We start from the raw sequence: 27604 nt of genomic DNA, 5'->3' as shown, positions 1-27604 counted from the left end.
TGATCCTGTATGAAGATAGAAACACAGTTAAAAACAAAAACTGCTGAAAACTGAGCAAAGAACTGGCAAACCCCGGGGTAAGGTCTGTAGAACTAGATTAAAAATGCACAATGTGGTAATACTTCTGTAATAATTTGTTTTATTCATCACAGTACTTGGAAAGAGGAAAATGTGCAAGCCATGCTGGCGCTATAGTCAAAGCCTCCGCTTCATTATTGAACCCTCATTAGGTAACTTTTCACATTTGCAGGGTTCTGATAAATCTGACTATCTGCTCAGGAAACAATGATCCAGTCACACAACCTGGGGTGTGTTCGCTGTCACTAAGCTGTGGGAATTTAGAGATACTGCTCTCACTAACAACTTATTATAAGCAGCTTTGTTCATTTACCAAATTAACTAATAATATTTAACAAGTTGCAGATCTAATAAATTATTGTTGCCAGAGGTGGAAAGAGTCCTAACATTTCCTACTTAAGTAGAAGTAACAATACTTTAATTATTTTTTACTCAAGTACAAGTAAAAGTATTTACCTGAAATTTTACTCAAGTAAAAGTAAAAAGTATCATAAATAAATTAAAGGTTACATTTTTGTCAGCGTAAGGATGGCGACATTTAAGTAGTGCGCGCACACACACACACACACACACACACACACACACCAACTGAATTAGCTCCAGTATCAAGTGTTCATTTGCACAAACAAGATGTTTTGACTCACAGAGGCTGCGGGCTTCCTGTTTTATGAGCAGACCACGCTGGGAATCAGTTGGTAAGGAGTGTTTAAGGTTCTTTCGCTGCTGCTGTGTGGAGTAGTTGGAGAAACACCTTTCAAGGACAGAACTGAGTCAGGCTACTAGTGATGTGTCGATTGTGAACAAGCCGGCTCTAAGAGCCGGCTCTGTGAAGTGAACGACGGGAGCCGGATCGTCATGGGGAGCCATCACCCCCTCCCCTCTTGTTTTGGTGAAAGCCACAGGCGATTGGTCAACATGTGTAACTGCATGTCCAGACTGTCCACACACAGAGCAGTAGGGGCGGGGAAGAGGGAGGATCAGACTCAGACAGGCACCATCAGAGCACATGTGGGCGGAGGGAGACGAGAGGGAATGAGGAGGAGGAAAAGGCGAGTGAGAGAGAGGAGAGTGTGACAAAGACGGTGAGAAAATGAGCGACAGCAGTCGGAAAGTGAGATTTCTTAAAGTGTTCAGTTAATAAATCCATATAAATGACAAATATCTGATATATTGCTTTTTTTTACATTAGTAAATCATTTTACGTATACTTTTGCATTATTTTTGGTGATAAAAATACTTTACGCAACAGAAAATCTGAGGAGCCACTTGGGAGCCGAAAGAGCCGGCTTTTTGGTGAGCTGAGCCAAAAGAACCGGCTCTCAAAGAAGAGCCGGAATTCCCATCACTACCGGCTACCGAACCGAGCAGAATACTGACGTAACACTGTTGTGCGAAGGTGCGGGTTTCAACCAACAGGAGAGGGAAGGAGAGAGGGGTTAACAATGAACAATGAAGGCATTGGTTGTCCCCTGCTGGTAGAAAACTAGGACTGCATACTTGATCTGTTTAAGCCAGAGTAGTGTACCAAATGGCCAAGTGTTTCGTCAAAATGAGCAGAAGTTAACTTTCAACTTGCAGACCAAACTTCTCCATACAGGTCAGTCTGAGACCGTGGTGCCGATGTGATGTCTGTGAACTTGAGCCAATATTTTAACTAAACCTGAGGTATGTCATGAGTCCTCAAGACTCAGGACTTCTTATATAGCCTCTTTGAATAAAGCTTGTCTTCCCTGGTTTATAAATCACTTGAATTTTTTATAAGTGTTATATAATCATATTTAGTTGAATGAACAATATGTTTAAATCCAAACTGTTTTAATAATGTGTCCAATAGCGACATCCATCCATTCATGCTACATAAATGGCGAGCCAGCCAGGAGGACTCATGACGTGCGCAGGATAAGTTAAGAATATCGGCACCATGGTGTCAGATTGACCTACATGCAGAAGTTTGGCCTGCAAGTAAAAAGTTAACTTTGGGTCATTTTGACAAAGTCCTTGGCCATTTGGTATGCTACACCAGTTAGAGAATGATTTTGTATCATTTTCTCAAAGAGGCTGAGAGAAAAATTTGTTTAGTTCATGTCCTTTTGGGAACAATAATTATTATTTTGTCTTTGTGTGTCAAAATAACCTAATAAATAGACCACACATTAGTTTATATAAAATGAAATATATTTTCATCCTGTGGTTAATGCCAAACTATTTTAAGCTTTAATGCTTGTTTTTACAGCAGATGTTAACACTGATGAGGGTAATAATATTCTCAAAATTTTTGCAAACAACTACAATACTGGTCAAAAGTTTTGGAACGCTCCAATTTTTCCAGTTTTTTATTGGAATTTATGCAGTTTAATGTCACACTGGACTATGAAATGAAACCATAGTACAACTAGGCAAGTAGAGTTTAAAAAAATCATGGAATCATTTTATAGACCAAAATGTATTCTAAACTTTTGGCTCATCAAAGTAGCCATCTCGGCAGATATAACAGCTGAACACTCTCGTGGCATTCTTTCTACAATAGAAATCAAATATTCTTCAGAAAGCTCTTCCCATATCTGTTGCAGAAGTTCCCAGAAATGTGTGGCACTTGAAGGTTGCTTTGCTTTCACTCTTCTGTCCATTTCATCCCAAACCAGCTCCATGGGGTTTAAGTCTGGAGACTGTGCTGGCCCCTTCATGTTCACAAGCTTACCATCTTGTTCTTTTTTCCTGAGGTAGTTCTGGCATAGCTTGGAATTAGGTTTTGGGTCATTATCTTGCTGTTGGATGTACCCCTGACCAACTAGGCGCATACCAGAGGGTATGGAGAATGCTGTGGTGGTTCAGGGTGCCTCTCACTCTGTACAAGTCACCAACCTTGGATCCAGCAAAACAGCCCCAGACCATCACACTTTCTCCTCTGTGTTTGACAGTTGATGCCACACACTGTGGAACCATCCTTTCACCTACTCAACGGCATACAAAGATCCTGCGTGATGAACCGAAGATTTCAAATTTGGATTCATCAGTCCATAATACATTCTTCTAGTATTCAGTAGTCCAATGGTGGTGTTTCATGGCCCAGGCAAGCCTCTTTCTCTTATTCTGACATCTTAGCAGTGGCTTTCTTGCTGCAACTCGTCCAGTCAAACTTGCAGTTTGAAGTCTTCTCTTCACAACTGAAACTGAGACTTGCTCACTATGACCACTATTAAGCTGTGCTTGAAGCTGTTGTCCTGTGAGCCGCCTATCACAGCTGTTAACGCTCAGAAACTTGTCCTCTGATGCAGTTGTGGCTTTGGGTGTGCCACATCTCTTCTTGTTAGAGTTTGCCCCAGTTTCTGAGTGCCTTTTGATGGTGAAGGAAACTGTACTCACTGACACCTTGGCTTTCTTTGCATTTTCTCTGTAGCAAAGACCTGCATTTTTAAGTGTTATGGTCTTCCTCTCTTCCATTGTTGATTGCCTTTTTCTCACCTTTTTGTAGCAGCACACTATTCTCTGCAGTACAATACTGTTCAACTGATGTTCACGAGGGAACAGTACCACAGTATGTTCCAACACCTGCTTTTATGCAGACAGAGGGAGTTGTAAGTAATCCAGAAAAGTTGGAACATCTGTGGGAAATAGTAGCACCAGTTTTCAAGGCTTAATCAACCTCCATTGATGCAGAACAGCTGTGTTCCCTCAAAAAGGCCTTTTTGTACAATTTAGAAATGTACATTATTTTTCAGTTTTCAGTAACCTTACCTTTTATTTAACCTCTAGCAGTCCACCACTTAACTTTGTACCATTTCAAGCTATTCATCGGACTTGAATGACTTAAACTGCAATAAACAACTGGAAAAATCGGGGCGTTCTAAAACATTTGACCGGTAGAGTAACTTTGGTAAAAACAAAAGGGAGTGACATTTAAAGTCTTGTTTTGATATAGTGTGATATTCTAATTGCCAGTTCTTTTGAGTTTGGGGGTTTTCTTATGCTGAGCAATAATCAACATAACAAATAAAGGCTGGAGTATCTGGCTTTGCATGGAACAAGTCTAGCTCATAAATTAGTTCCACCTTTTAAAATAATTTACTGAAATAAATGAACCTTTGACCATAATCAGATTGTTTTGAGTTTCACCTGCAGTTAAACAGGACAGGTAAATGTCCCTTCTTTTACCAGTCCTGTGAGCAACAGCTCCCTCTGCATGTCTGGAACCAATGTCTGGCCCATCTGCGTCCCTGTGATGGACAGGTGACTCATCCAGGGTTTAACATAACTCTTACCTTCCTGGCTTTGGTGACCCACCTGGACAACCGTCATGGTGGGACAGAGGACATCTTTCTTCAGCATTGATCTAAAGCAGGAGCTCCGCTCTAAGTTTATTTGTCCTTGAACACCAAAAATTAGTCCAGTGCGACATGGGGACCATTTGCGGTACAATTTTAGGCCGCCACCAGCTGCATTTCTAGAATGAGGAATTTTGTCCCTGCAACAGGCAGCTGATGTAGACTGGTTCTTTCTAACATTTTCATATTCACATCTTTACATAAAATTCTTTTATGAATCTATTTTGAGGAGAAACAATAAATTTCTTTCATATCAGAAAGAAATCAGCTGCGAGCCCACACAGGAGTTTCCTTTTCAGCAAGTTTATTTCAGTATAAGTGGTCGTTTAAAACACCTCACATTGCTCCTCTGAACTTCTCCTTTTCTGGCAATCTCCAATGAAAGCAAGCAAACAAACGTCAGCGGTTCCACCGTGACCAGATTCTGAGTCAGCATTAAGACGGGTGGCGAACAGTCACACAATACCGCTGCACATGTGTAAAACTAGACTAAAAACAGAGGATCCTGACAACAGCACAGAAAGGAGCAGTGATATGACTTTATGATTAAATGCCCTCACATTAAATGCTTTCTCAGCCTTTCGGGGCATTGTGTACCATTTCAGTGTGTGTGAGAGCAAATGCATGCACGTGTTCTATAATACAAACATTACATCAAACCCAACGTGTTCTTATAAGGCATTATGTGGTGAAAAAACAAAATCAGACAACACGAAGCCTACAAACGGCATGGAAATCAGTTTTAAGGCCAAGAAACAAAAACAAGTAACTCCTGAATCTCCCAACGTCACTTTGCACATTTTATGAGGATTTCAGAATAAAACATATTGATGAATGAAATGAGTGAGTTCCACCATTTACTTTTTTAGTTTACATGAATTTAAAGTTCACAAGTGGAGGGGGCAGCAGGAAGGCTGTGTGTTCAGGTGTGAAAGCAGAGACCGTTCTCAGGTGGTGACAGTAGCACGACGAACCGGGACGACGCTTTCAAAACACAGAGAATACATTCATGGAGACCTTTTTCACAAAAAACCAACGCAGACGGAGAAACAGGACGCCAGCAGTTTACGTTTCAGAATGCTCGAGGCCGGAGGCAGACACCAGTCAACGTGGTGCAGAGAGTACGGGTGTGTGTGTGTGTGACCCAAATATTCTCACTGTCCAATCAGCTTCCACTGATCTGAGGCTCACCTCAACATTAACAAAAGAATCCCAAGTTGTCTGCCTCCAGATGAATCCAACCACACAGCCAGTTATCTAGGTTTGTTCACATCTAGAGATAAACACTGATGTGATGCTACTTCCTCTTGTAAAAAACCCTCCAAAGCAAATTCTAAGTACCAGCACGGCAGGATCCACCTAGAGGAAAACAACAGACTCCAGATCCGATGAGCCACCAGGATCACCGTTGTGTTACGCTGATCCTGGACCTCTCTATAGGAGGACGTGTCTAAGTGAAAGTGGTGGAGGTGGTGCTGCGCTGGTGTCCGCTCCGACACGTTTCCCTGAGAACCCCAAACATACCTCTCCTATAACTACAGCTATGGGGACAGTCATTTGTGGTCCTGAATGATTAAAAAAAAAACAGAACAAACAAGCAAAATCAAATCAAACAACACACACATTTTTACAAAGCACCATGGTGCCGCATTACAAGGTGAAGACATTTTAAAAGCTAATATTCACAAATAAATGACCTTGGCAGAGGGCGACCTTTCCCTGGAGTCCAAGAACACACTCCGAACACGGCATGTCTTACTTCTACGTACAACAATGTGCTGGTGGTAGAAAACAAACGTGTTGCTGTGAGCTCCTCTGCAAACATCCGTTTGGTTGCTCCGGCTGCATTTACAGAATCAACAGGTTCATAACTGGCGATTTTCCTCAAATACGGATAAATTAGATTTTATAAAAACATAATCCACAGTGAACTCCCCCGACTGGCTGACCACGTATGTGCCCTGGCACCGCGTCACACAGACTCCTACGGTACAACATATACTCCTAGAATACAGGTTGTACTATTACCACGAGATGTAACTCGAAGCGGCCTGATGCCCTCTGGTTTTAGGTTGTGTTTACAGCATTAGGCTATATACTTGTATCTTCTTCCATGTGTGTGTATACGTGTGTTTTTTGCATTCTGAGTTCCAGTTTGAATGCTAACTTTGGCTTTATGCCATAAAACGCTCCAACAGACGATGAGTTTGCAATAAAAACATGCTGGACAAACTCAAACTCTTCACAGTTTGCTTCAATCTCCCACTCTTCCTCCCAGCTCGTTTCCTCACATATATTTTTATTTTCTTTTATAAAAAATAAGTTATTGCGCATCCAAAAAAGTGCATCGTTTCTTTGAAAAATATTTCTTTTACACGTTTCCGTTCCTCTTTGCATTTCCTGCGTACTGGGTGGGTGGGTGGGGGGGGGGCCTTCAGTGGGTTCAAGTCTCCACCTGTTGGCTTCATCACACCACTCCACTAGGCCGGGGGGGTTGGGGGGGGGGGGGGGAGAGACAGGAAGATGACAAAAGCAGAGTCTTGCTATGCAATAACCATGGGAACATCATCTGAGAAACCGCTGATCATTGGAGCATCTTCGTCGTCGTCACCTAAAGAACAGGATGAAAGCACAAGGCTGGTTTTTAATCAGATGTTACCCTAAAGGTCCTTAAAAGGTTCAATTATTTCAGGGGATTCATTCACCTTAAAACTACTGAACTACTTTGTTTTAGTTTGTTCTACCAGAGTCAGCACCGCTGATTTATTCTGGCTTAACGCACCTCCACCCCGACAACAAATCATTAAGGCTGTTCCACGAAGCGAGCTCAGTGAATAAAGGCCTTTTAGAAAAATCCTCACTTTAACTAGCATAGCAGTTCACTCCGGGCTTATTCGGTTCACAAATGATGCTCAGGTGGATTCAATCCTCACTAGTGGGCCATTCCCATCTGTACCGGGTCTGCCCGGGCCGGGTAGCGTAGGTTGTTTACATATCTGGGTGGCCTGGTATTTTTCCGGGCCAACCAAGGCTCATCCTCAGCCCTCTTCTCGAGGGGGTCTGCTTCAGGTCGACCAGGGCCAACACACCCACTGCTGACAGCAAATTCACACCTTCCATTAGAGCAAGCCTCTGATTGGTGGGTAGAATCAGCCCACATGGGCTTAAGGCAAGGATGTGGGCCAGGCTGGGGCCGACTGGGGCTACCCGGCCCGGGCCGACCCGGTACAGATGGGAATGGCCCATAATTCAAGCAAGGAGTGAGACGCACACGCTTCCACAGACAGCCCTGTTAATCGATGCTAGATAAATGAGAATGGAAGGAAAGTACCTCGTTCTTGTCCCAAACCGAGCAAGGATTATTAATCCGTGCATACGAGGACGACAAAGAGACCAGAACTAAAATAGAGACCACCGGCCGCTTGATTAAAGCTGTGTAGCTGGAGCTAATTTGAAAGCTCAGCTCTGCTTCTCCACATATTTTATTCAGGTTTTCATCATTTACGTATCGTTTTCATGTTCAGTTCTAGAGTCTCGGTGGCTTTGTTTTTGCTGAGCAGCTGTGAGTTTTAAAGGAGTGCAATGATCTCTAGTAGGAATGAATGCCTTGTAGGTCATCAATGTACCATTTCTCAGATCTAAAAGCTGCCCACATCACCGCCGAGCGTCAGACGACAGGCTTTGGAGTCTTATTTCCTGATATTTGGACATCTCGCCTCAGACTGGATAACAGCAAAGCAACTCTACCACTCACTTGTAACATGGATGTTTTACCTCCAGAAATAACACAAGCCTGGAGGAGCTTCTGCTTTGTGGTGACGTTGCTAATGCTAAAGGTTAGCTTAAACAACAGCCTCGCCCATCGTGGGTCAACATGGGTGAGTCCACGAATGTTAAGTGACAGTGTGACGTAGATCTGAGTTTCACCGTCTATTTTCCATCAGAAGCTAATGCAGGAAATAGATGTAGGAGACTATTTTCAAGTTCAGCCTGCATGAAAAACTCAGAGTGGGGAAATGAAGCTGGGACTTTCAGAGTGAGCCTGGCTTTGGGGAAGAGCCCCCAGGTCGGTGCAGTCTAACTTTGCAGGAGAATGAAGAGCTTCATAACAACAAACAAACGTTACCCAGTTCATCCCCAGAAGAGAAGATGGCAGAACCTAGACGAGAGTTGTAGTGGGAGTTGGCAAAGGCTGTGAAGTTGTTCTGCAGCCGGCGGTGTCGCACGTAGAGCGCCACCAGACCCCCGCCCACGACCACCAGCAACAGGAACAGGACTGGAACCACCACAGATGCCATGTCCCTGGAATGGTTCTCAGTGTGAGAGGCATCAGTTGTCCCTGAGCAGGAAGGAAAAGAGCATCTTGTGAGGTTTGTTTTAAAACAAGAAGATCCTGAATAAGTCTAACCCAGCCGACCAGTCTGAAGGTCTCTACCTGCTGAGGGGTTATAGAGCAGCAGCGCTGGTTCTCCACACAGCTGATCGCTGACCAGGCAGCGGGCTTGTACGGAGAAGGTGTAGTTGTGTCCCACGGGCAGGCTGTTGATGCGGAAGTAGGTTTCTGTGGTGTTTCCCAGGTATGACGTCTGGCTGGTCACACTGTCAAACATGTGCACTTCATAGCCCTGTGAACCAGAGGAGGGAGGCAGGTGGATATAAGGAAAAGCAACAGAACTTTCCCACGGGATTAGATGATTTGCTCCAAACATGAGGAGAAACATCAGACTGGAGGCGAGTGTCTCACCCTGCTTTCAATGAAGCCCTTGTCTCGGACCGCCAAGCTCTTCCAGAAGAGAAACACATGGTCCTTCTCTGTCAACATCTTCAAGGCTTCTGGAGCAGGAAGAGGAACTGCAGGTGGAGATAAGCAAATGTCTGATCACAGTATTCCCTCTTTGGTGTGGAACAACAACATCCTGGATGATCTAAACTCTTATTTACTCGGTTAAAAGTCCAAAGACAGCGTGACCTTTGCGCTGGCCCTCACAGAAAGTTCTTCAAACGAACTAAACAGTCAGTAAGCCCACCTATTCAGGAGCTGCACACACACACACACACACACACACACACACACACACACACACACACACACACACACACACACACACACACACACACACACACACACACACACACACACCTGTGCTGAGGGTAAAGCTGGCCTCTTTGGTCATGTTACGCAGGCGGATGGAGATGCTGTACCTCCCTCCGGGCTCCAGGCCCTTCAGTAGATACTCCACCGTGTTGTTCTTGGTGGTCAGCTTGTAGTTCCCTTCCTTCTTACGGATCACGTCCCTCACATTTATCACATACGTCTTAGAAGACAGGCGGACACACAATTAAGACAAATTAAAGGGGATTCAACACACACGCACACACACAGGGCGGCGCCATACCAAAGGAGTGTCGGGACTGTCGTAGGGTGGCTGCCACTTTAGCGTGGCCTGAGTCTTGTCCACCCACACACGGTGGAGGTTCCTGGGTGGCAGCCTCTCGTTGGGAATCATTTTCACTACGGCGTAGTCAGACGGAGGACCCAGGAAGGGTGAAACAACTCGAGCCTGAAGACGCACATCGGGACAGATAAGCATTACACAGCATCAACATCCTGGATGGTACTGATGGGACTGCATCAACAGAATCTGACCTCAGGTCAGCTTTCCTGTTCCATTCCAATTCATTCATTTAAAAGTAGATAATGAACCAGACTTTGACCCTCCCTATCTACTGAGTTCTTACTTATGGTTAGTAATCCAGAAGTGGAACTAAAATGCCACGATCTTGTGTCGATATGAGATCTACAGAAATCTGTCTGCTGGATTCAACATCAGTTTAATTATTTCAGACTGAATACAGTTTTTTTTACCTGATTCCTAACACTAATGCTTCAATTCGCACCTTTATGACCAAAAGCACGACAGTGCCTATTATCCATCCATCCTTTATCACCCGCTCATCCAGAGGCGGGTCGCGGGAGCAGCAGTCAGAGAGGCCCAGACTTCCCTCTCCCCAGCCACTTGGGCCAGCTCGTCCGGGGGAATCCCAAGGCGTTCCCTGGCCAGATGAGAGACACATAGTTCCTCCAGCGGGTCCTGAGTCTTTCTTTGAGTCTTCCCCTGGTTGGACGTGCCGGGAAAACCTCACCAGGGAGGTGTCCCGGAGGCATCCTAACTACATGCCCAAGCCACCTCAACTGGCTGCTCTCGATGTGAAGGAGCAGCAGTTCTATTCTGAGCCCCTACGGATGACTGCTTCATCCATCTTTTCTCTCACTCGTGAACAAGACCACGAGATACTTAAACTCCTCCACTTGGGGCAGGACCTCGTCCCTGACCTGGAGAGGGCCTTCCACTCTTTTCTGACTCAAGACCATGGTCTCGGATTTACAGGTGTCGATTCTCATCCCAGCTGCTTCACACTTGGCTGCAAACTGCTCCAGCAAAAACTGGAGATCACGTTCTGATGAAGCCAACAGGACCACATCATCTACAAAAAGCAGACTCAATCCTTAGGCCACCAGAACGAATCCCCTCAACACCTTCCATCCATCCTGTTTCTGAACCCACTTGTCTACGCAGGATCACGGGGGGTGGGGGGTGGGGTGGGAACACTGGTGTCCATCTTCAGCAGTCAGTGAGCAAACAGGCGGGGTACACCCCGGACAGACTGCCAGCCAATCGCAGGCCTAGAACTCCTGTCCATAAAAGTTAGGAACAGAATTGGTGACAACGGGCAGCCTCGGCGGAGTCCAACTCTCACCGGAAATGAGCTCGACTTACTGCCGGAAATACGGACCACCGCCAATCGTCAGTCCAAAAAAGACGATGGAAGATATATTCGTGCATGTGATGTCATGACGCACGGACTGACTTGCGAACACAGAAGAAGCCCAAACCATATTTTTTTATACAAGCGCATCACATATGTTTGCTGGAAGAGAACTTTATATTTTCTTTTTGTTTAATTTTGCATTTGTAGTTTGGTAGAGCGACGTATAAACGGCCCGTATTAAACACGGTTACAATGTTTCCCTGTGGTGCCGACTGTTGTGGTATTTTATTTAAGCTAAATGTTTCTTTCTGAACAAAAACTTCTGAGGTTCTTTCTTTTATAAGTGGGGGATGGAACGAATCGCTGCTGCGCTGGGACGCACTCTGAGGAGGTAGCTCGCTGCCAGAGGTCACATGATCTATTTATCCCCGTCAATTTCATTTTTTAAATCATGAATAATCATTCGTTAAATTTCAATTCATTTGAATTAATATTTAGTCCAACCAAGCTGATCAGAATGCCCCAGTAACATGAACAATGCAATTACACGATATTGCTTAGATTAGGAACATTTCACCTGCGGCGGCTCGAACGCACGTTCCTCCTGCGCCGCGTAAACCTGAGCTGGTCACCTGCAGCTTGCGTGTCTCTAGAGAACTTGCTGAAGAGGTTAGGAGCTGCTAGACTGTTGCCTCAGACAGACTCATGGCTGTTTAAATAATGTTCTGGATGGATCCGTGCTCTGCTGACACACTCGAAGCAGGTGCTGAATAACGGCGAGCGCTACTTCAGCCAAAGTTTTAAATCAGGAAACATTTCTCCAAATGAAATAACCAGAAGTCTTCCGGACTCTGAAAGATAGAAGGGTTTCCACTTTCCACTCAACGCTGCGCTGTAGTGCACGATGTCGAGTGCGTCACAGACGCTCTCCAAACCCCTCCTCAGTGCGCCGCTTGCGCGTGCACTGTCAGCAGCCAGAGGCGGGGGAGGTGGGAAAAGGCTCAGATGCGCCGATGGAGATCTTTTCTTGATTGTTACCTCCATAATGTTCTCTGTGTGTAGTGTGTAAAATATTTGTCAATAACAAACAAACAAATAAACAAATCGCTACCTGTAAAGACAACCGTAATGGTCGATGGTCAGTTCATTCGTCCCATCGCCCAACCCTATTCTGTGTTGGGACTCTGTGGTGCAGCAGAGGATTTTACAGACTTCAGCGTTTAGAGGAAAAACTCACCAGGAAGAGAAACTGTTCGTCGCTGTCGACAGTCACCGTGAGGCTGAGGGAGGAGGTTTGCATTTGACGAGGTCCACGGTACAGGTCCAGGAATGAGGTGGCATAGAACACACCATACACCTAAACAACCAATGAACATTACTGCACTGATGTGTTTAGAGTCGACGCTTAACATGAACATTCCGACTCTAGATTAATCCTATTTGTGGCAGAAATATTTCTTCTGGACTAGACTAACTAGTAGAAGGAACCAGTGAAAGCAGCAGCAGGAGCAGATTTGAGGTTCTTCTGCGGTTCTGTGTGAAACATGGAAAATATCTGATCTCCTTAATGTTAGCAGAGCCCTGGCTGCGTCACACACAGTTACGTGTATGATCGTTTGTTTTTTGTACCACAGCAGGAAGACCACCGCTGATGGAGCACTCCACAGCCGTCTGGTTCAGAGCCTTGGTTTTGAGGAGGGGCCGGTCCGGCTGGGTGCCTTTGGTCTGGTGCTGGGACAGAGTGGTGGGACTGTCTCCGAAAGTGGTGTGAGCCCAGACAGCCACTTCATAGAGAGTTCCTGCTGTCAGGTTAGCAGCTGCAAACACAACAAACATCAGGCTCGCTTTTTTAGAACGAGGCAAAAACGGACAGATAAATGTCACAACTTTACCCCTGAGGACCCCCTCTGTGATGGTGTAGTTTATGCTCTCCTTCACGTGAGTGTCAAACTGCCAGGACAGAACCACCATGTAATAATTTACCTGGATAAGAGAATTCAGGAAACATCACCACCTGAACAGCATCACTTCAGAATCCCAACGCTCACAGAGAAGCCCTTACATCATACTGAGAGTTAAAGCCGAACGTCAGGCTGATGGAGTCGGTGCTGATGCTGCTGCTGGTTACAGAAGGTGGAGGCAGAGCTGCAGCAGAAAGCACACAAACCAACAGTTTTATTCCACCTTTAACCTAAGTGATGAACAAACAGCTACTTGTGATATATATATATATATATATATATATATATATATATATATATATGTATATATATAATTTTTTTTTACACTTTGAATGAAACAAATAGAGAGAAAAAATAAATGAAGAGAACTGAAGGAAGTTATCTTCTGGCTTCACTAGTAGTTCAGTTTATAGAACTCCTGTTTCTGGACCCACGTTTCCTCCTAGGACACCTCTGCTGTGTTCTAAGAACATCTCTTTCTTTGTTATTAATAAATGAACAAGCCAAGAAAAGGACTGGCAACTTCTTGACTGAGAGCCAGGAAGTCAACAGTCAGAGATTATATATCTTCATTATTCTACTGCTTTAACTGTATTTCATCTTAGTCTGACAATGAAAAAATGATAATCCATGTGGAGACCTCAGAGACTGGGACGTTACTCGAGGTGAATCGTAAGCTGGACAATGTTGTAGCTGCGATACCGGTATTAGTGCGTAAAATGGATGTCATCTTGGAGAGGGTCACCGGACGGTATGGACAAGTATAAAAACCCAAATTGGCTTCACTGAAGGACTGGAATGATCAGTTTAAAGACTGAAGGCAGAGAGGAAAATTATCCCAGCCTGACCCAAACAAAGTCTTGTTATCCGAATCTGACGCCCTGGCAGCCTTGAGCGGCTACAAACCCCCACGAAGGAATGCAGACAGATGCTGTGAAAACCTGACCTACCCCCCCTCCCCCCGCCTTCGGATTGGTGGACTTCAGCCTGGCGAGGTCATCAACCTGCAGGAGTCAATGTGCTCTGCGCTTCTCCCAAGATCTCCCTCCCACCTGTGACTGTACAGTAGATGAGCGCCGTAGATGCTGTTCTCGCTGGGGGAAACAGGGTTGCGAATGACCACAGTCACCAATTCTTGTCATGTGTCTTGCCCATGTATGTCTGATCTCTGAATTGTGTGTACTGAAACTCTAATTTCCCTCTGGGATTAATAAAGTATTGATTGATTGATTGATTGATTGATTGATTGATTAATACACAACCAGCGTACACATTATTAGGTCCACTTTAATAATACCAGGTTGGACCCCCTTTTGTCTCCTAAATCACCTTACTTCTTGGTATCAATAAGGTGTTGGAAACGTTCCTCAGAGGTTCTGGTCCACTCTGACATGACAGCATCGCACAGCATGACGAGACCTTCCTGTTCCACCACATCCCAAAGGTTCTAGACTGAGATCTGGTGACTGTGTAGGTCGCTGGAGTCCAGTGAACTGATGGTCATGTTCTAGAAACCAGGTAGAGATCATCGGAGCTTTGTGACATGGTGCATGATCCTGCAGGAAGTAGCATCAGAAGATTGGTCCATGTGGTCATAAAGGGTTGCAACAATACTCGGGTAGGCTGTGGGGTTTAAACCAGGCTCCGGTGGGACTGAGGGGTCCAAAGTGGGACAAGAACACCCCAACCACCACCACCATCATCATTCCACCAACAGCAGCCTGAACGTCGCAGCTGAAATTCGGACTCATCAGACCAGGAAAGGTTTTCCAGTCTATTCTGGTCCAGTTTTGGCGATCCTTTGGGAATTGTAGCCTCGTGTTCCGGTTGTTAGCTGACAGGAGAGACACCTGGTGTTCTGCTGCTGGAGTCCATCTGAAGCAGCTGCTGTGGGTTCTGCTGATCTTAGTTAGAACCAGCGATTATCTGAGCTGCTGCTATCTTTCTATCATCTCGAACCAATCTAACCTTTGACCCCAGAGGGTCAAATCCCAGCAGATCAGAATGCTCTGAGCTACTCAGTGCAGCCATTGCTGTGACAGCAGCAGCTCAGTGTTGTAAGTATCAGCCAGGCTGTCTACGGTCTGAAGGAGATGTTGTTGTTCATTATCAGAACATGTATGTTCTTTAGAAATGCTGAGTGAGCACGGGTCTCTCCAGTGAGTCAGAGTGAATATTAAGCATCAGCATTATTCCTCTCAGATAAACAGATAAAAAACAAACTGGGTTGGACCAGCTCTACTGATTATTACCATCCATCCATAAGCCTCCCGAAGCTCATCCAAACCATTTATTGAAGGGAGGCTTCAAACCCACTAAATGCCTTTTTAAAGTTGAGCACTAGATGGCAGTATTGCACCACAGTTTGAAAAAAGACCATTGAACCAACACAGATGAAGAGCAACCTGCCTTTTTTGGGAGTGATGGCTTTAATATCAGTCCAGTTCCCAACCCCTCGACTGGTCACAGCAGCCACCTGAGAAACATCAGCGACAGCAGGTGAGAATCCCACCAGCTGAGTTTCTTCTCATTATTGACTTTAAGCATTTTAGTAAAAAGAGCAAAAGAGCAGTCTCACCCTGAATCGGTACAGAGAGTCTGGCAGCAGCCTCTTCACCTCTGTGCTCGTTTCAGAGGATCTCTGGGACGTCCACTCCAGACCTCCAGCCTCGGTGTACTCTACCTGTTAACATGCAGACAAATACAACCCACTAAACCAATCTGATATCATCAGTCATGTACACTGAAAATGTACCTCTTATAAAAGTGCAATTAAAAACCTACATATATTACAAATGTAGCATCTGATGCCAGCAGCAAAACAGAATCAATAAATTAAATAAGAATGAAGCCGTCGTATTCTAAAATCAGCTCCTACAGTTACAGCTGATCACAGCTACCTCATGGTCAAAGGGCCTCCCCACACAATCCTGGCATCAAGTTCCAACTTGCTGCTAAAACAACTAAAAACAATAACTCACAATGTACTCCCTGATCAACCCGTGGCTGTTGTCCGGAGGACTCCAGGACACCCAAACTGTCCCATCCTCTCCGTTGTCACATGTCAGCTGCAGGTTCCTGGGAGGGTCAGGAACTACACAACATCAACACATAAACACACAAACATCCATCAAGATCCAAAAGGAGACAAGACTGTGATGTATTCAACTGCAGAAACAGGAAGCCGTTGGTCATTTGGCCTGTGAAAGTAAAAGTCAATCCAGAAAAGGGTTTTCACCACAAACATTGTCAGATCCCAGCCCTGAACTGAAGGGTACAGTGGACCATGTGATACTCACGTCCCTCTGGAGTCCGGACTGTGATCACCTCGTTGCTCTTGTGCAGCTTGCTGAGACACTGAGTGAGAACCTTCACGTGGTAGGTGGTGTCTGGTTTCAGCACGGTCAGTTTGTAGCTAGTCTTGTTGCTGTGGGTGTCCATGTTGGTCCACTGCTGGGTGCCCACCAGCCTAAATACATCAGAACAGTCATCGAGGCATCAAGGCATGAAGGCAGAATGGGTCTGAGCTGCTCCTACGTCATTCCTATAAGAGACTGGTCTGATCACCTGTAGTATATGAGGAAGTAGCATGAGGTCTGGGGAAGGTTTTTAGGTCGGGACCAGGTCAGAGTGATGGCACCCAGAAAGTCCGGTTTCCACTGGAGGTTCTGAACTTTGTAGGTGAGCGTATCCACTGGAAGAGGACGAGAGAGAGTAGATTAACACGTGAACATGTGAAGTGGTGGCTTTTGATTTTTGATTATAATACACAACATCAACAGCAGGGGGCAGCATGGGGCCATAAACTCCTAATTCAGCACTTCCTACCAGCTTCTAAAATACTTTTGAAACCAGAGTGTTACTTCCAGCCCTGGGTACCTACAGGTGCAGTTGTACTCGTCGCTGTGGTCAGAACAGTCCAGGAAACCATCACACTTCTCATGGTCCAACACGCAGGCTTCACCGTCAGAGCAACGAGTGCCGTTAACGCACACCAGAGGCTGCTGGGTGGCTGCAGGCAAACAGTTCTGTTATCAGCTGTTCAGTCTGTATACCTGAACTGTGGGCAAATCAGTTATAATCAGTTATTCAGAAGCATCAAGTGTACTTTTATAAATATTTAAATGCTTGGAATCACTGACAGAAAAATCTTGTTCCCTTCATTAAACCAAAACTCATTAGCCCATGATGTTAACCACTACCTCTCAGGAAGGTCGCGAGGACCTGGTGTCCAAAAGAAAGACCTGGGTCAACTTTCTCAGCACCAAGTGGAGCTCTTCCACCAGAGCTGCTCCTGATCTCCGACTCCGGATGTAGTGGTCATGGACAGAATTTTAAGACATGACGAGGAGGATGTCTCGATGGGACACCACAGGGTCTCAGCTCTGCTTTATGCAGATTATATGGCGTCTTCAATCCCTGACTTCATCTTGCACTGGGGAGGTTTGCAAACAAGTGTGAAGTCAACTCCTCCAGTATGAGGTCCTGGTTCTATAAGGGAAACAGGTGGGACAATCCTCCCAGGTTGGTGAAGAGAGCAGGACCTGAGGGCTTCATCTGTGGTAATGAAGGTGTAGATCCAGTCTGGGGCTGCACAATCCTTTGCACAAATATTCTCATCCCAAGTATCAATGTTCTCAACATCAATATCAGAAAGAACTGTAATAAAGTCACATGGGCATGTCCACACTGGGCTAGATGGCAATGGCCAAAACACTAAAACACAGTGAAAGTGTTGCTAGTGATGTTTACTTTGTGTGGTAGAGAACTGCTGGTCTATGTACATGAGATCTGGATCAGGCCAGAAAGAACCAGATCCAGGGTCCCAGCAGCTGAAATGACCGTCCTCTATGGGGTGGCTATGCGAGACTAGGAATAAAACCTAGATTATGCTTCTCCATCTGCAGAGACACGTAACGCCATTATCCGTGGTTGCAAGGTTTCTTCTAAAGGCATGCCATCACAGGTGGAGTAGAGCCCTGCTAACCCCGGTTTCACACTGCAAGCATCAACAGAACGGAACGGCAGCGAAGCTGCACCGCTTCAAACAGAATCCAGTTATAGTCTGTGGAGTGTTTCAAACCAGCCGCGTCCCAGAAACGGCATGCCGTGCCGCGCTGCGCAGCTAAAGATAGGATCGAGTTCTATTTTTCTGCAAGCCGCTTCTGGGACACGTCAATTTCCGCAGTTCACATAGTGCGAGACAGGAAACCACACGGTTTCAGTGTAAAATCCACGGTTATTTTCAAAATAAAATGCAACGTTGCGATGTTATATATAACTTATCAGTACGTGTAACCGAACAGCTTTGTTTACCACCAGTTTCTTTCGAGAAGTGCAACGGTGTGATTCCTCGCGGGGGGTGTGATCTCTCGATGAGGAAGGTGTTGGAAGTCTCGAGGGATTTTAAAATCTCGCGGGTACAGCGGGGGGCAGCGAGGAAGCCGTGCCGCGGCCATGACTCTCCCGGTGTGAAAAGGACCGCTTTGAAGTTCGCGAGTGAGCCGCTCCGCAGCTGTTCTGTTGCGCTGATGCTTGCAGTGTGAAACCGGGGTGAACGTAACAGACTGCAAGCCAGTGATTGGTCAGGATGCCACTTCCTTTACCAATGTCAAAAGCTCCGCCATCAACCCCTCAAAAGTAAAGAATGACAGCTGAAGAGATAAATGGTGGCAGACACAGAACAGGCTGAATGCGTTTTGCAGAAAAAGTCCGACGACATAAACGTTTTTACAATCGCGACTGAAGAAGTACAAAGATAAGTTTATTTATTTGTATCAGGAAACTAGGAGAAACATGGATTTCGAGGTGGTGACTGCATGAAGAGGGAGGAGAATGAGGGGCAAATAAAGTCTCTGAAATACATGAAGCACAACATAAACACACAATAATAAACACACCAGAGGCGCGAATGCAATGATGGCAGGATGCCACAGAAAAGCCCTCCGCCCTCTGTTGTCCTGGTGGGGAAATGCTTCACAACACTGACACGCCAGGAGAAGTAAAAGAGGAAAACGTCTCCAACAATACATGCGAGTCCAAACCTGCAGGAGGAGAGCTATAAACTAGGCTTTACAGCTGCTGCTTCTCCCCATCAAAAGAGTAAGCTGAGATAGATTGTGACTTTTTTTAGAATTGCTACTAGTCGCCTTCTTCTGGAGGATTTCAAGGCATTTTCCACTGAGAAGAGACCCAGAGGTAGATCCAGAACCCACTTAAGGGATTTTATATCCTCCCTGGTTTAGGAACACGGATCCTCCAGGAGAAACTGGGAAGAGGGAGCTATGGGTTTCCTTTCTGGACCTATTACTTCTACAACCTGATTGATTGATTGATTGATGGATGGATGGAATATAGCAGAGTAGTCATAACATAATCCTGACAGCGTCCTGTACATCGGATTGCAGCTGCTGAAATCTTATGCTTACAAACAAAATGAGGAACCAGAAACAACAAGAGCAGGCGTGCAACCACAGAACAACACTTGTGTCCTTCCAAACTTACGGCACTGAGCTTCATCAGAACCATCCTCACAGTGGAGCTGGCCATCACAGCGCAGCCACTCAGGGAGGCAGTGGGGGGGTCGGCGACACTGGAACTGACCCTGACCACATCGACCAGGAGATGGAGGAGGGGTCTGAGAGGGTGCTGGGGCCAGCGTAGCTGAGTTATTAGCTGTTAGAACAAGAAGTGAAACCATTATTTGGTTAACTGTGTGTCGAGCACACGGGTACAGAACCAGCTGGGTTTTAGACTGGGGAACCAAACTGAGCTGGGGATGGGATTAGAACCAGACCTTCTGTGAGGTGAAAGTGTTTAAGAGCTCTGAGAAGAAAACTGGAAACAAGTCGGCGATGTCCTGGTTTGAGTTCAAGTCGTAATACTGTCATTCCCTGGGTCCTGCATTCATTACACACTCGTGTGTTTTGCAACGGAATACCACTGGTGTGAGCAGGGGTGTAGCAAGCTTTTCAAAAGTGTGGGGGATGTTGCCCTTGGATGTCATCGGCTGTAAACCGAAACTCTTACTGGATGTTTGTTCTTGTTTTTACTTTAATAATAACATCAAACGGTTTGTTACATTTACTTACAGTTTGATAAGAACTGCAGATGAATGCAACATTAGTGGTGAACAGTGTTGGGCAAGTTACTTCAAAACTGTAATGCATTATTTATTATTTGTTACCCTCATTTTAAAGTAATTCATTACATTACAATATTGCTGATTTTAAAATGTAAGGCATTACACTACTTTTGCATTACTTGAAGTAACTTTCACCAAAACAACTTCAATATGAATCTGGTAATGTGACGCTCAGTGAGCTCATGACATATATGTGGAAAGTGATGTGGTGTCTGAGCTAGGGTTGCTGTTAAAAACAGTCAGATATAATAACAGTGCTTTAAAATGATTGTTTATTAAATAAAAACAACAACAATCTGTACTCTCAGCACGCTGCCATCTTATAGGGCCATCTGAGCAGGGAGTGAGGTGGTGGGGGCTCCAAGCCTGTATTTGCCTTGGTCCCCACATGCCTTGATACGGCCCTGGATGTGGGACTGACTTCTGGGGTGATCTGATTCTATCCCATGTATAAATATTACATGCTTATATATTATTGCTTTCACTGGTAAAAATGTGTATTGCGGATAAATCTACCTACTTTTTTTCTTTTCAAGCACTTTGTTTTGTTTTCTTGATTTTATGTGAATAATTTCCTGCCCTTTCTCTCTCTAACCTTCCTGCATGCTGCATGTTTTCTCCGTCTTCCAGAAAAACTGTTTCCTAGACTTCCTACTTTCTAACTAATCAGCCAAAGGGATCTACCGAACGCAAAAAAAAAGCGTAATATGCGCTGCGCTCCAGCAGCAATGAGTTGAAATGACCGGGGCGCAGATTATGAACTCAGCTGAAAAGTACATGAAGTACCAGAGAATATGGGCTGATACAAATGATCGCAAACGAATTGCTTTGTTTTGGTGGAATGATTTTGTGAATATAACAGCGGCCGCGCGTAGGACGCTGCTGGAGTATTTGAGCCATTACCGCTGCGTCCTCTCTGCTCATAGAATGCCCGCAAAGCTGAGTCCATAAATGACGTCATATATGTGGATACTGGATCTTTTTTCAGGCTTCCTGCAATTAGAATTTTTAGGAAACCCGCATCTTGATTCTGGGTTTAAAAATGCGTTGTAATTACCGCGTTACTGACAATTGTACCGAGTAAGTATTACCATTTTCTTTCCCTGTAATGCCTTACATTACCACATTACAGCAAAAAGCAATGCATTACAGTAATTAATTACTTTTGTACCGCGTTACTCCCAACACTGGTGGTGAATAGTGGTGGTGCATGTGAAAATCACTAATAAACGTAATTATAGGACAAATCAGTAACAATTTAGGAAACACAAAAGAATCACAAACCAAGATGCAAACTGTGACGAACTCTGAATTAAGGATTACTAACCATAAATTTCGGAATGACCTAATTCCATTACACATTTACCAAAAATGAAACCTGTTGCGTTACGGCTTCCAGTTTGACCCATAAAACTAGAAGCAGCTCAAGTTATGACCTACAAAGTACACCACTTGCAAAATGAAGTATTTAGCTGTACATTCTTTGGATTAAAAATAGCAAAAGTGGAGGTAAGATTAAAGAAACACCTCGCAGTAAAAACTGAGAACCTGCTGCATGTGAACTTTGGTAACTGTGGGCAACTCAGTGGGTGAGATAAAAAAAGCACTATTAGAAAAAAACCTTTCCACAGCTGTAATGGTCACACTGGCTGAATCCAAAAGAGAGACATTCAATGCACACACTTAAAAGTACTTGAAGGTATTTTTAAGAACTATTTGTGTAACATCTTTGAGCGAGGCAGACGGGTAGACTGAGGTGTTAAGTTATTAAAGAGACACAAGTAACATTAACTCAATTCGTTTAAAAGAGCCAAATATGCTCTTTCTGCTTTCCTTACATGAGACAAACTGTTCAGCTGTCTTTCTTCTGTTTCCCCTGTCCAGCTTGTCTTTATGGACGTGGCGCACAGGGTCTCCAACACGTCGCTCCTGAGCTACCAGTATCGCACATGTCCCTCATCTGGAAGCCAGCCATCCCACCTTACTTCAAAATTGACAGCCTAATTAACAAGCAGGGTATCCGCAGATTTAAGGGAGCCAAATTTAAGACATTTTAAGGCCACTTTGACCAAATTTAAGCTTTTTTTAAAATTAAATTTAAGCCATAATTTCCAGCTATTGCCTGGAACCAGTGCTAACCACGTCGTGAACGTGAGATTAGCCATCCAGTTACCATTAATGTTGCACTTCCCCATGGCGTAAACTCCCACTAGCATGCTCATCTAAAAATAGCCCCCTTTCACAACCAACCGAATGTGTACGGTTCCGCTTACGCCAATATCATACACAAAAAATGCTGAACTAACTAGAAATTCACAAATATTTTATAGAAATAAAAGAATCTTGTTTATTGGATCTATGGTAATTTAACACCTTTGGAAACTATTTAAGGATTATTTGTCATTTTTAAGGATTTTTAAGGCCTTAAATTTGGAAAAGCAAATTTAAGACTTTTTAAGACTTTTTAAGGACCTGCAGATACCCTGAAGAGGGACGGCTTTTAAAGTTGATTGCAAGCCGTTCCTGTTTTCTGGATGATCTAATCCAAAATTAGCTTTGGTGGGCGGGATGCTACTAAATAAACAAAGACATCAACGGCTCTTTGAAATGGCTTTGGCATCAAATTTGAGCTATTCTGACTTTTAATTATCTTTGAGTCAAGAGCAGATAGAGGTACTACAGGATGTGTTTGAATCTTCTTTGATGGAGTATGGCGGACTGCCCTGTAGACTGACATCACGTTGTTTGTTATCCAATAGCATGTGGAGACCGTTTAAAAGACAACCACCCGCCCCACAACTGAGAGCCGTCGATGGACCGTGGCCAGACTGTATACTCACATACAGGTGCTGGCCAGTAAATTAGAATATCATCAAAAGGTTGAAAATATTTCAGTAATTCCATTCAAAACGTGAAACTTGTACATTATATTCATGCAATGCACACAGACCAATGTATTTCCAATGTTCATTACATTTAAATTTGATATTCATAAGTGACAACTAATGAAAACTCCAAATTTGGTATCTCAAAAAATTAGAATATTCTGAAAAGGCTGAATATAGAAGACACCTGCTGCCACTCTAATCAGCTGATTTACTCAAAACACCTGCAAAGGCCTTTAAAAGGTCCCTCAGTCTTGTTTTGAAGGCACCACAATCATGGGGAAGACTTCTGACTTAACAGCTGTCCAAAAGACAATCATTGACACCTTGCACAAGGAGGGCAAGACACAAAAGGTGATTGCTAAAGAAGCTGGCTGTTCGCAGAGCTCTGTGTCCAAGCACATTAACAGACAGGCGAAGGGACGGAAAAAATGTGGTAGAAAAAAGTGTACAAGCTCTAGGGATAACCGCACCCTGCAGAGAATTGTGACGACAAACCCATTCAAAAATGTGGGGGAGATCCACAAAGAGTGGACTGCAGCTGGAGTCAGCGCTTCAAGAACCACCACGAGGAGACTCATGAAAGACATGGGATTCAGGTGTCGCATTCCGTGTGTCAAGCCACTCTTGAACAAGAAACAGCGCAAGAAGCGTCTCGCCTGGGCCAAGGACAAAAAGGACTGGACTGATGCTGAGTGGTCCAAAGTTATGTTTTCTGATGAAAGCAAGTTCTGCATTTCCTTTGGAAATCAAGGACCCAGAGTCTGGAGGAAGAGCGGAGAAGCACAGAATCCACGTTGCATGAGGTCCAGTGTAAAGTTTCCACCGTCAGTGATGGTGTGGGGTGCCATGTCATCTGCCGGTGTTGGCCCACTCTGTTTCCTGAGGTCCAGGGTCAATGCAGCCGTCTACCAGGAAGTTTTAGAGCACTTCATGCTTCCTGCTGCTGACCAACTTTATGGGGATGCAGACTTCACCTTTCAACAGGACTTGGCACCTGCACACAGTGCCAAAACCACCAGCACCTGGTTCAAGGACCATGGTATCCCTGTCCTTGATTGGCCAGCAAACTCGCCTGACCTTAACCCCATAGAAAATCTATGGGGTATTGTGAAGCGGAGGATGCAATACGCTAGACCCAACAATGCAGAGGAGCTGAAGACGACTATCAGAGCAACCTGGGCTCTCATAACACCTGAGCAGTGCCACAGACTGATCGAGTCCATGCCACGCCGCATTACTGCAGTTATTGAGGCAAAAGGAGCCCCGACTAAGTATTGAGTGCTATACATGCACATTCTTTTCATGTTCATTCTTTTCAGTTGGCCAACATTAGAGAAACAAACATTTTTTCATTGGCCTTTAGAATATTCTAATTTTCTGAGATACCAGATTTGATGTTTTCATTGGTTGTCACCTATAAATATCAAAATTAAACGTAATAAACATCGGAAATACATTGGTCTGTGTGCATTGCATGAATATAATGTACAAGTTTCACGTTTTGAATGGAATTACTGAAATATTTTCAACCTTTTGATGATATTCTAATTTACTGGCCAGCACCTGTATATAGGATGGCTTGGCCAGCTAGAGAAACCATACTGGTGTACAAAAATTAGCAAAACGGCAAAAAAAAAAAACACCCACATCCCTCACAGGTGCGACGCCCATGGGCGTGAGAGGTTTTCCGCTCAATGATATCAGAGAAGGAGAAACAGTCAACTGCTACCACTTGAACATTAGGACAAACTACCAGATTCCCAAAAGGAAAAGCATCACTTGAAGTCACGGACAACAAAAGACGTTTGCACTTAGAAAACAGCGACTGGTGTTTAGCGCTATCTCGTTTCCTCTGGTAATTTGGGTTTATGGTTCTCACAAAAGCGTCTCAGGGAAGAAAAACGAGCGGAGGGAAGAGTGTTCCATGTTTGCGTTCAAAACCTAGCTTGTTTTGTAGATTCGATATAGCAGCTTTAAGAAAGATTATGGCTGCCATCCCTGCTAACTTTAATCAGTGTGTATACAAGTGTGTGTGTGTGTGTCGCACATGATGTAACACAGCACTGCCATATCTCACTATAATGTTTGGTCCCCCAGCACAAGTGACTAATAAGCTCAGTGAGTAGTGAGAACCTGTGAGACATCCGAGCTCATCGTTTCCATCAGGACAGTCAGGATAGCCATCACACACCCAGGTGTTGATGATACAAGCTCCAGATCCACAGTGGAACCGGTTGGGGGCGCATGTGTTAGCACCAGGTGTCACACTGTGAGGTGTATCACCACCTGAAATGGATGAATAACATGAACACACACATTTGACATGTGTAACGTGACGTGGTGTTGATGCTACGGCGTAGAAGGACCTGTACACTGAGCCTCATCGGACCAGTCTCCACAGTCATTCTCTCCATCACACTTCCACCAGGTAGGAATGCAGCGCCCGTTCTTGCATTCATACTGGAAATATCTGGAGCAGCCGGGGACGTCAGTGGGAGCAGCTGCAGTGAGGGAGAGTTAGCTTCAGATTCTGGTGATCCAGTAGAATTCTTCACAACTTAAAATAAAAGTTTAGTGGTAAATAAAACAACATCACTTTATTTACTGCCTGCCTGTGAGCCACGTGGTTTCTCTGCTAACAGTGTGTGTGTGTGTGTGTGTGTGTGTGTGTGCGTGCTCCGCGTTCTTCCAGCTCACCACAGTTAGCTTCATCAGAGTAGTCCCCACAGTCGTCCATGCCATCACACTTCCACTCCAGACTCACACACACTCCATTGGCACACTGGAAGGTGTAGGCATCACACACTTTGCTAAATTCAGACGTCGTGGCTGAAAGTTTACACATGAAGAGAGTACATATTTTACTGCTTTAGAACATTTCTGTTCCTTCTTCAAATGCTGACAGAATATTTAGGCTTTGAGGAAACCAAGCAGCGAATGGATGCAGCTGGTATTGAGAGAAGGAACAAATATAAGGAACTGTTGTTGTAAGTAGAACCGTATTTTAGGTGAAGTTGACACTGTGATGTTAAACTGAGGCTACATCTAATCTGACTTTTACACCCACTTGTGACTTAATAGTTAAACATCACAGATCAGATTTTTGGTTTGTGTGAATGGCATCCCCAAAAAAATCTGAATAGAGGATTAAGACCTGCTGTGTAAATGCAGCCTAAAGCCTGATTCATGCTTCTCCGTCAGCTCCGCAAGGGACAGACACGCACGGATTGACGGAAGCGTTTTGCTCTCATACTTCTCCGTCTCCTGGAGAGCGTTGCAAAGCAATTCCCCGGCAGGACACCAGAGGGCGTAGCGCTGTTCTGTAGTATCCTGTCATGTATCGGTCTTAGATCGTGTGTTTATATTGTGTTTTTTTGTATATAAGAGACTTTTTAACACAGACTAATTTGTCTCTCATTCTCCTCCACCTCTTCATGCGCTCGCCACCTCTAAACCCACGTTTCCTGTCATTTCCGTCCACAAATAAAACGCTTGCTGCGCATCTTTTCACTCCTCCAGTCACGGGAGAATTAAACGTTCATGTTTTTAGAGTTTTTTCGCGAGGTATTCTTCAAGCTGCTCCGTGTCTGCCGCTAGTTATCCTCGGCTCTCTTTGTGTTTTTGAGGGCGCAATAGCGGCGGTGTAGACGACAGCGGCGTCCTGACCAATCACAAGCTTGCGTTGTCCGTCTCGACTGACAGATGTTTAGAAGAGAGAGCTCGACTCCGTCCGTCCTTGCAGAGCTCTCCGGCAGGCCCGCAAGGACGTTGCGTGTCTCCGCACTGACGCAGACGGAGAAGCATGAATCCGGCTTAAAGGTCAAGAGGCCCTTTGAAATCCATTTCTGAGGCAATTCTAGGAGACCGTTAGCTGTAGCCTGTGTGTGACTGACGCTCACCACATCCAGCGTATTGTGCATCTTCATCAGACCCATCTTCACAGTGTTTGATCCCATCACAGACCAGGGACTGAAACAGGCACTGAGCTCGGTTCTTACACACAAACTCCATGTAGCGAGTACACAACGGGTCTACGAGGAAAACAAACAACAACACGATAAGTCACTTGTGTCTGTGTGGAGAGGTCAGGGGGCGGGGAATCAGAACAAGCATCTTGAATAACTTTTTAATCTACGCTGGAAAAGTTCTGGAATATATTTGGCAGCAGTTCCTAGTTTCTCACCGCAGTTGTGCTCATCGGCGCCATCTGGACAGTCCTGGATCCCGTTACAGTGTGCTGTCGCTGGGAGGCAGGTGTCATTGGAGCAGAGGAAGCCTTTACACTGGGTTCCCTCTGAAAACACGTGATTGGATTAAGCACCCCCAGCTCTTCAGTTTGAGCAGAACGGAGACAGCTCATCATCCAAACTGAGACGGTTTCTTTCTCATGACATCACTGGTTTGACACTAAAATAATCACTTGTAGCAAAAACTGAACAA

At 44.8% G+C, this 27604-nt stretch overlaps 1 protein-coding gene across 1 annotated transcript in view; it reads right to left on the bottom strand.

Moving 5' to 3' along the window:
- Window positions 1-6868: 6868 nt before the first annotated feature.
- sorl1 (sortilin-related receptor, L(DLR class) A repeats containing) overlaps window positions 6869-27604 on the bottom strand; it is a 143852-nt gene continuing 123116 nt past the window's right edge. Inside the window, exons 27-48 of the mRNA XM_054742910.2 lie at window positions 27348-27458; window positions 27064-27195; window positions 25862-25993; window positions 25531-25665; window positions 25298-25450; window positions 19637-19807; window positions 17016-17144; window positions 16700-16826; window positions 16432-16601; window positions 16114-16226; window positions 15711-15815; window positions 15542-15608; window positions 13234-13316; window positions 13064-13154; window positions 12801-12988; window positions 12409-12528; window positions 9797-9961; window positions 9541-9715; window positions 9145-9251; window positions 8836-9025; window positions 8527-8739; window positions 6869-7011 (exon numbers count right to left, since the gene is read on the bottom strand). Coding sequence (XP_054598885.2) covers window positions 6944-7011; window positions 8527-8739; window positions 8836-9025; window positions 9145-9251; window positions 9541-9715; window positions 9797-9961; window positions 12409-12528; window positions 12801-12988; window positions 13064-13154; window positions 13234-13316; window positions 15542-15608; window positions 15711-15815; window positions 16114-16226; window positions 16432-16601; window positions 16700-16826; window positions 17016-17144; window positions 19637-19807; window positions 25298-25450; window positions 25531-25665; window positions 25862-25993; window positions 27064-27195; window positions 27348-27458 — 2945 coding nt within the window. The 3' untranslated portion in view covers window positions 6869-6943. The remainder of the gene's footprint in view (window positions 7012-8526; window positions 8740-8835; window positions 9026-9144; window positions 9252-9540; window positions 9716-9796; window positions 9962-12408; window positions 12529-12800; window positions 12989-13063; window positions 13155-13233; window positions 13317-15541; window positions 15609-15710; window positions 15816-16113; window positions 16227-16431; window positions 16602-16699; window positions 16827-17015; window positions 17145-19636; window positions 19808-25297; window positions 25451-25530; window positions 25666-25861; window positions 25994-27063; window positions 27196-27347; window positions 27459-27604) is intronic.

This window comes from Nothobranchius furzeri, chromosome 13, assembly GCF_043380555.1.
Source record: "Nothobranchius furzeri strain GRZ-AD chromosome 13, NfurGRZ-RIMD1, whole genome shotgun sequence".
NCBI lineage: Eukaryota > Metazoa > Chordata > Actinopteri > Cyprinodontiformes > Nothobranchiidae > Nothobranchius > Nothobranchius furzeri.
This window is presented reverse-complemented; position numbering and strand designations above follow the sequence as displayed.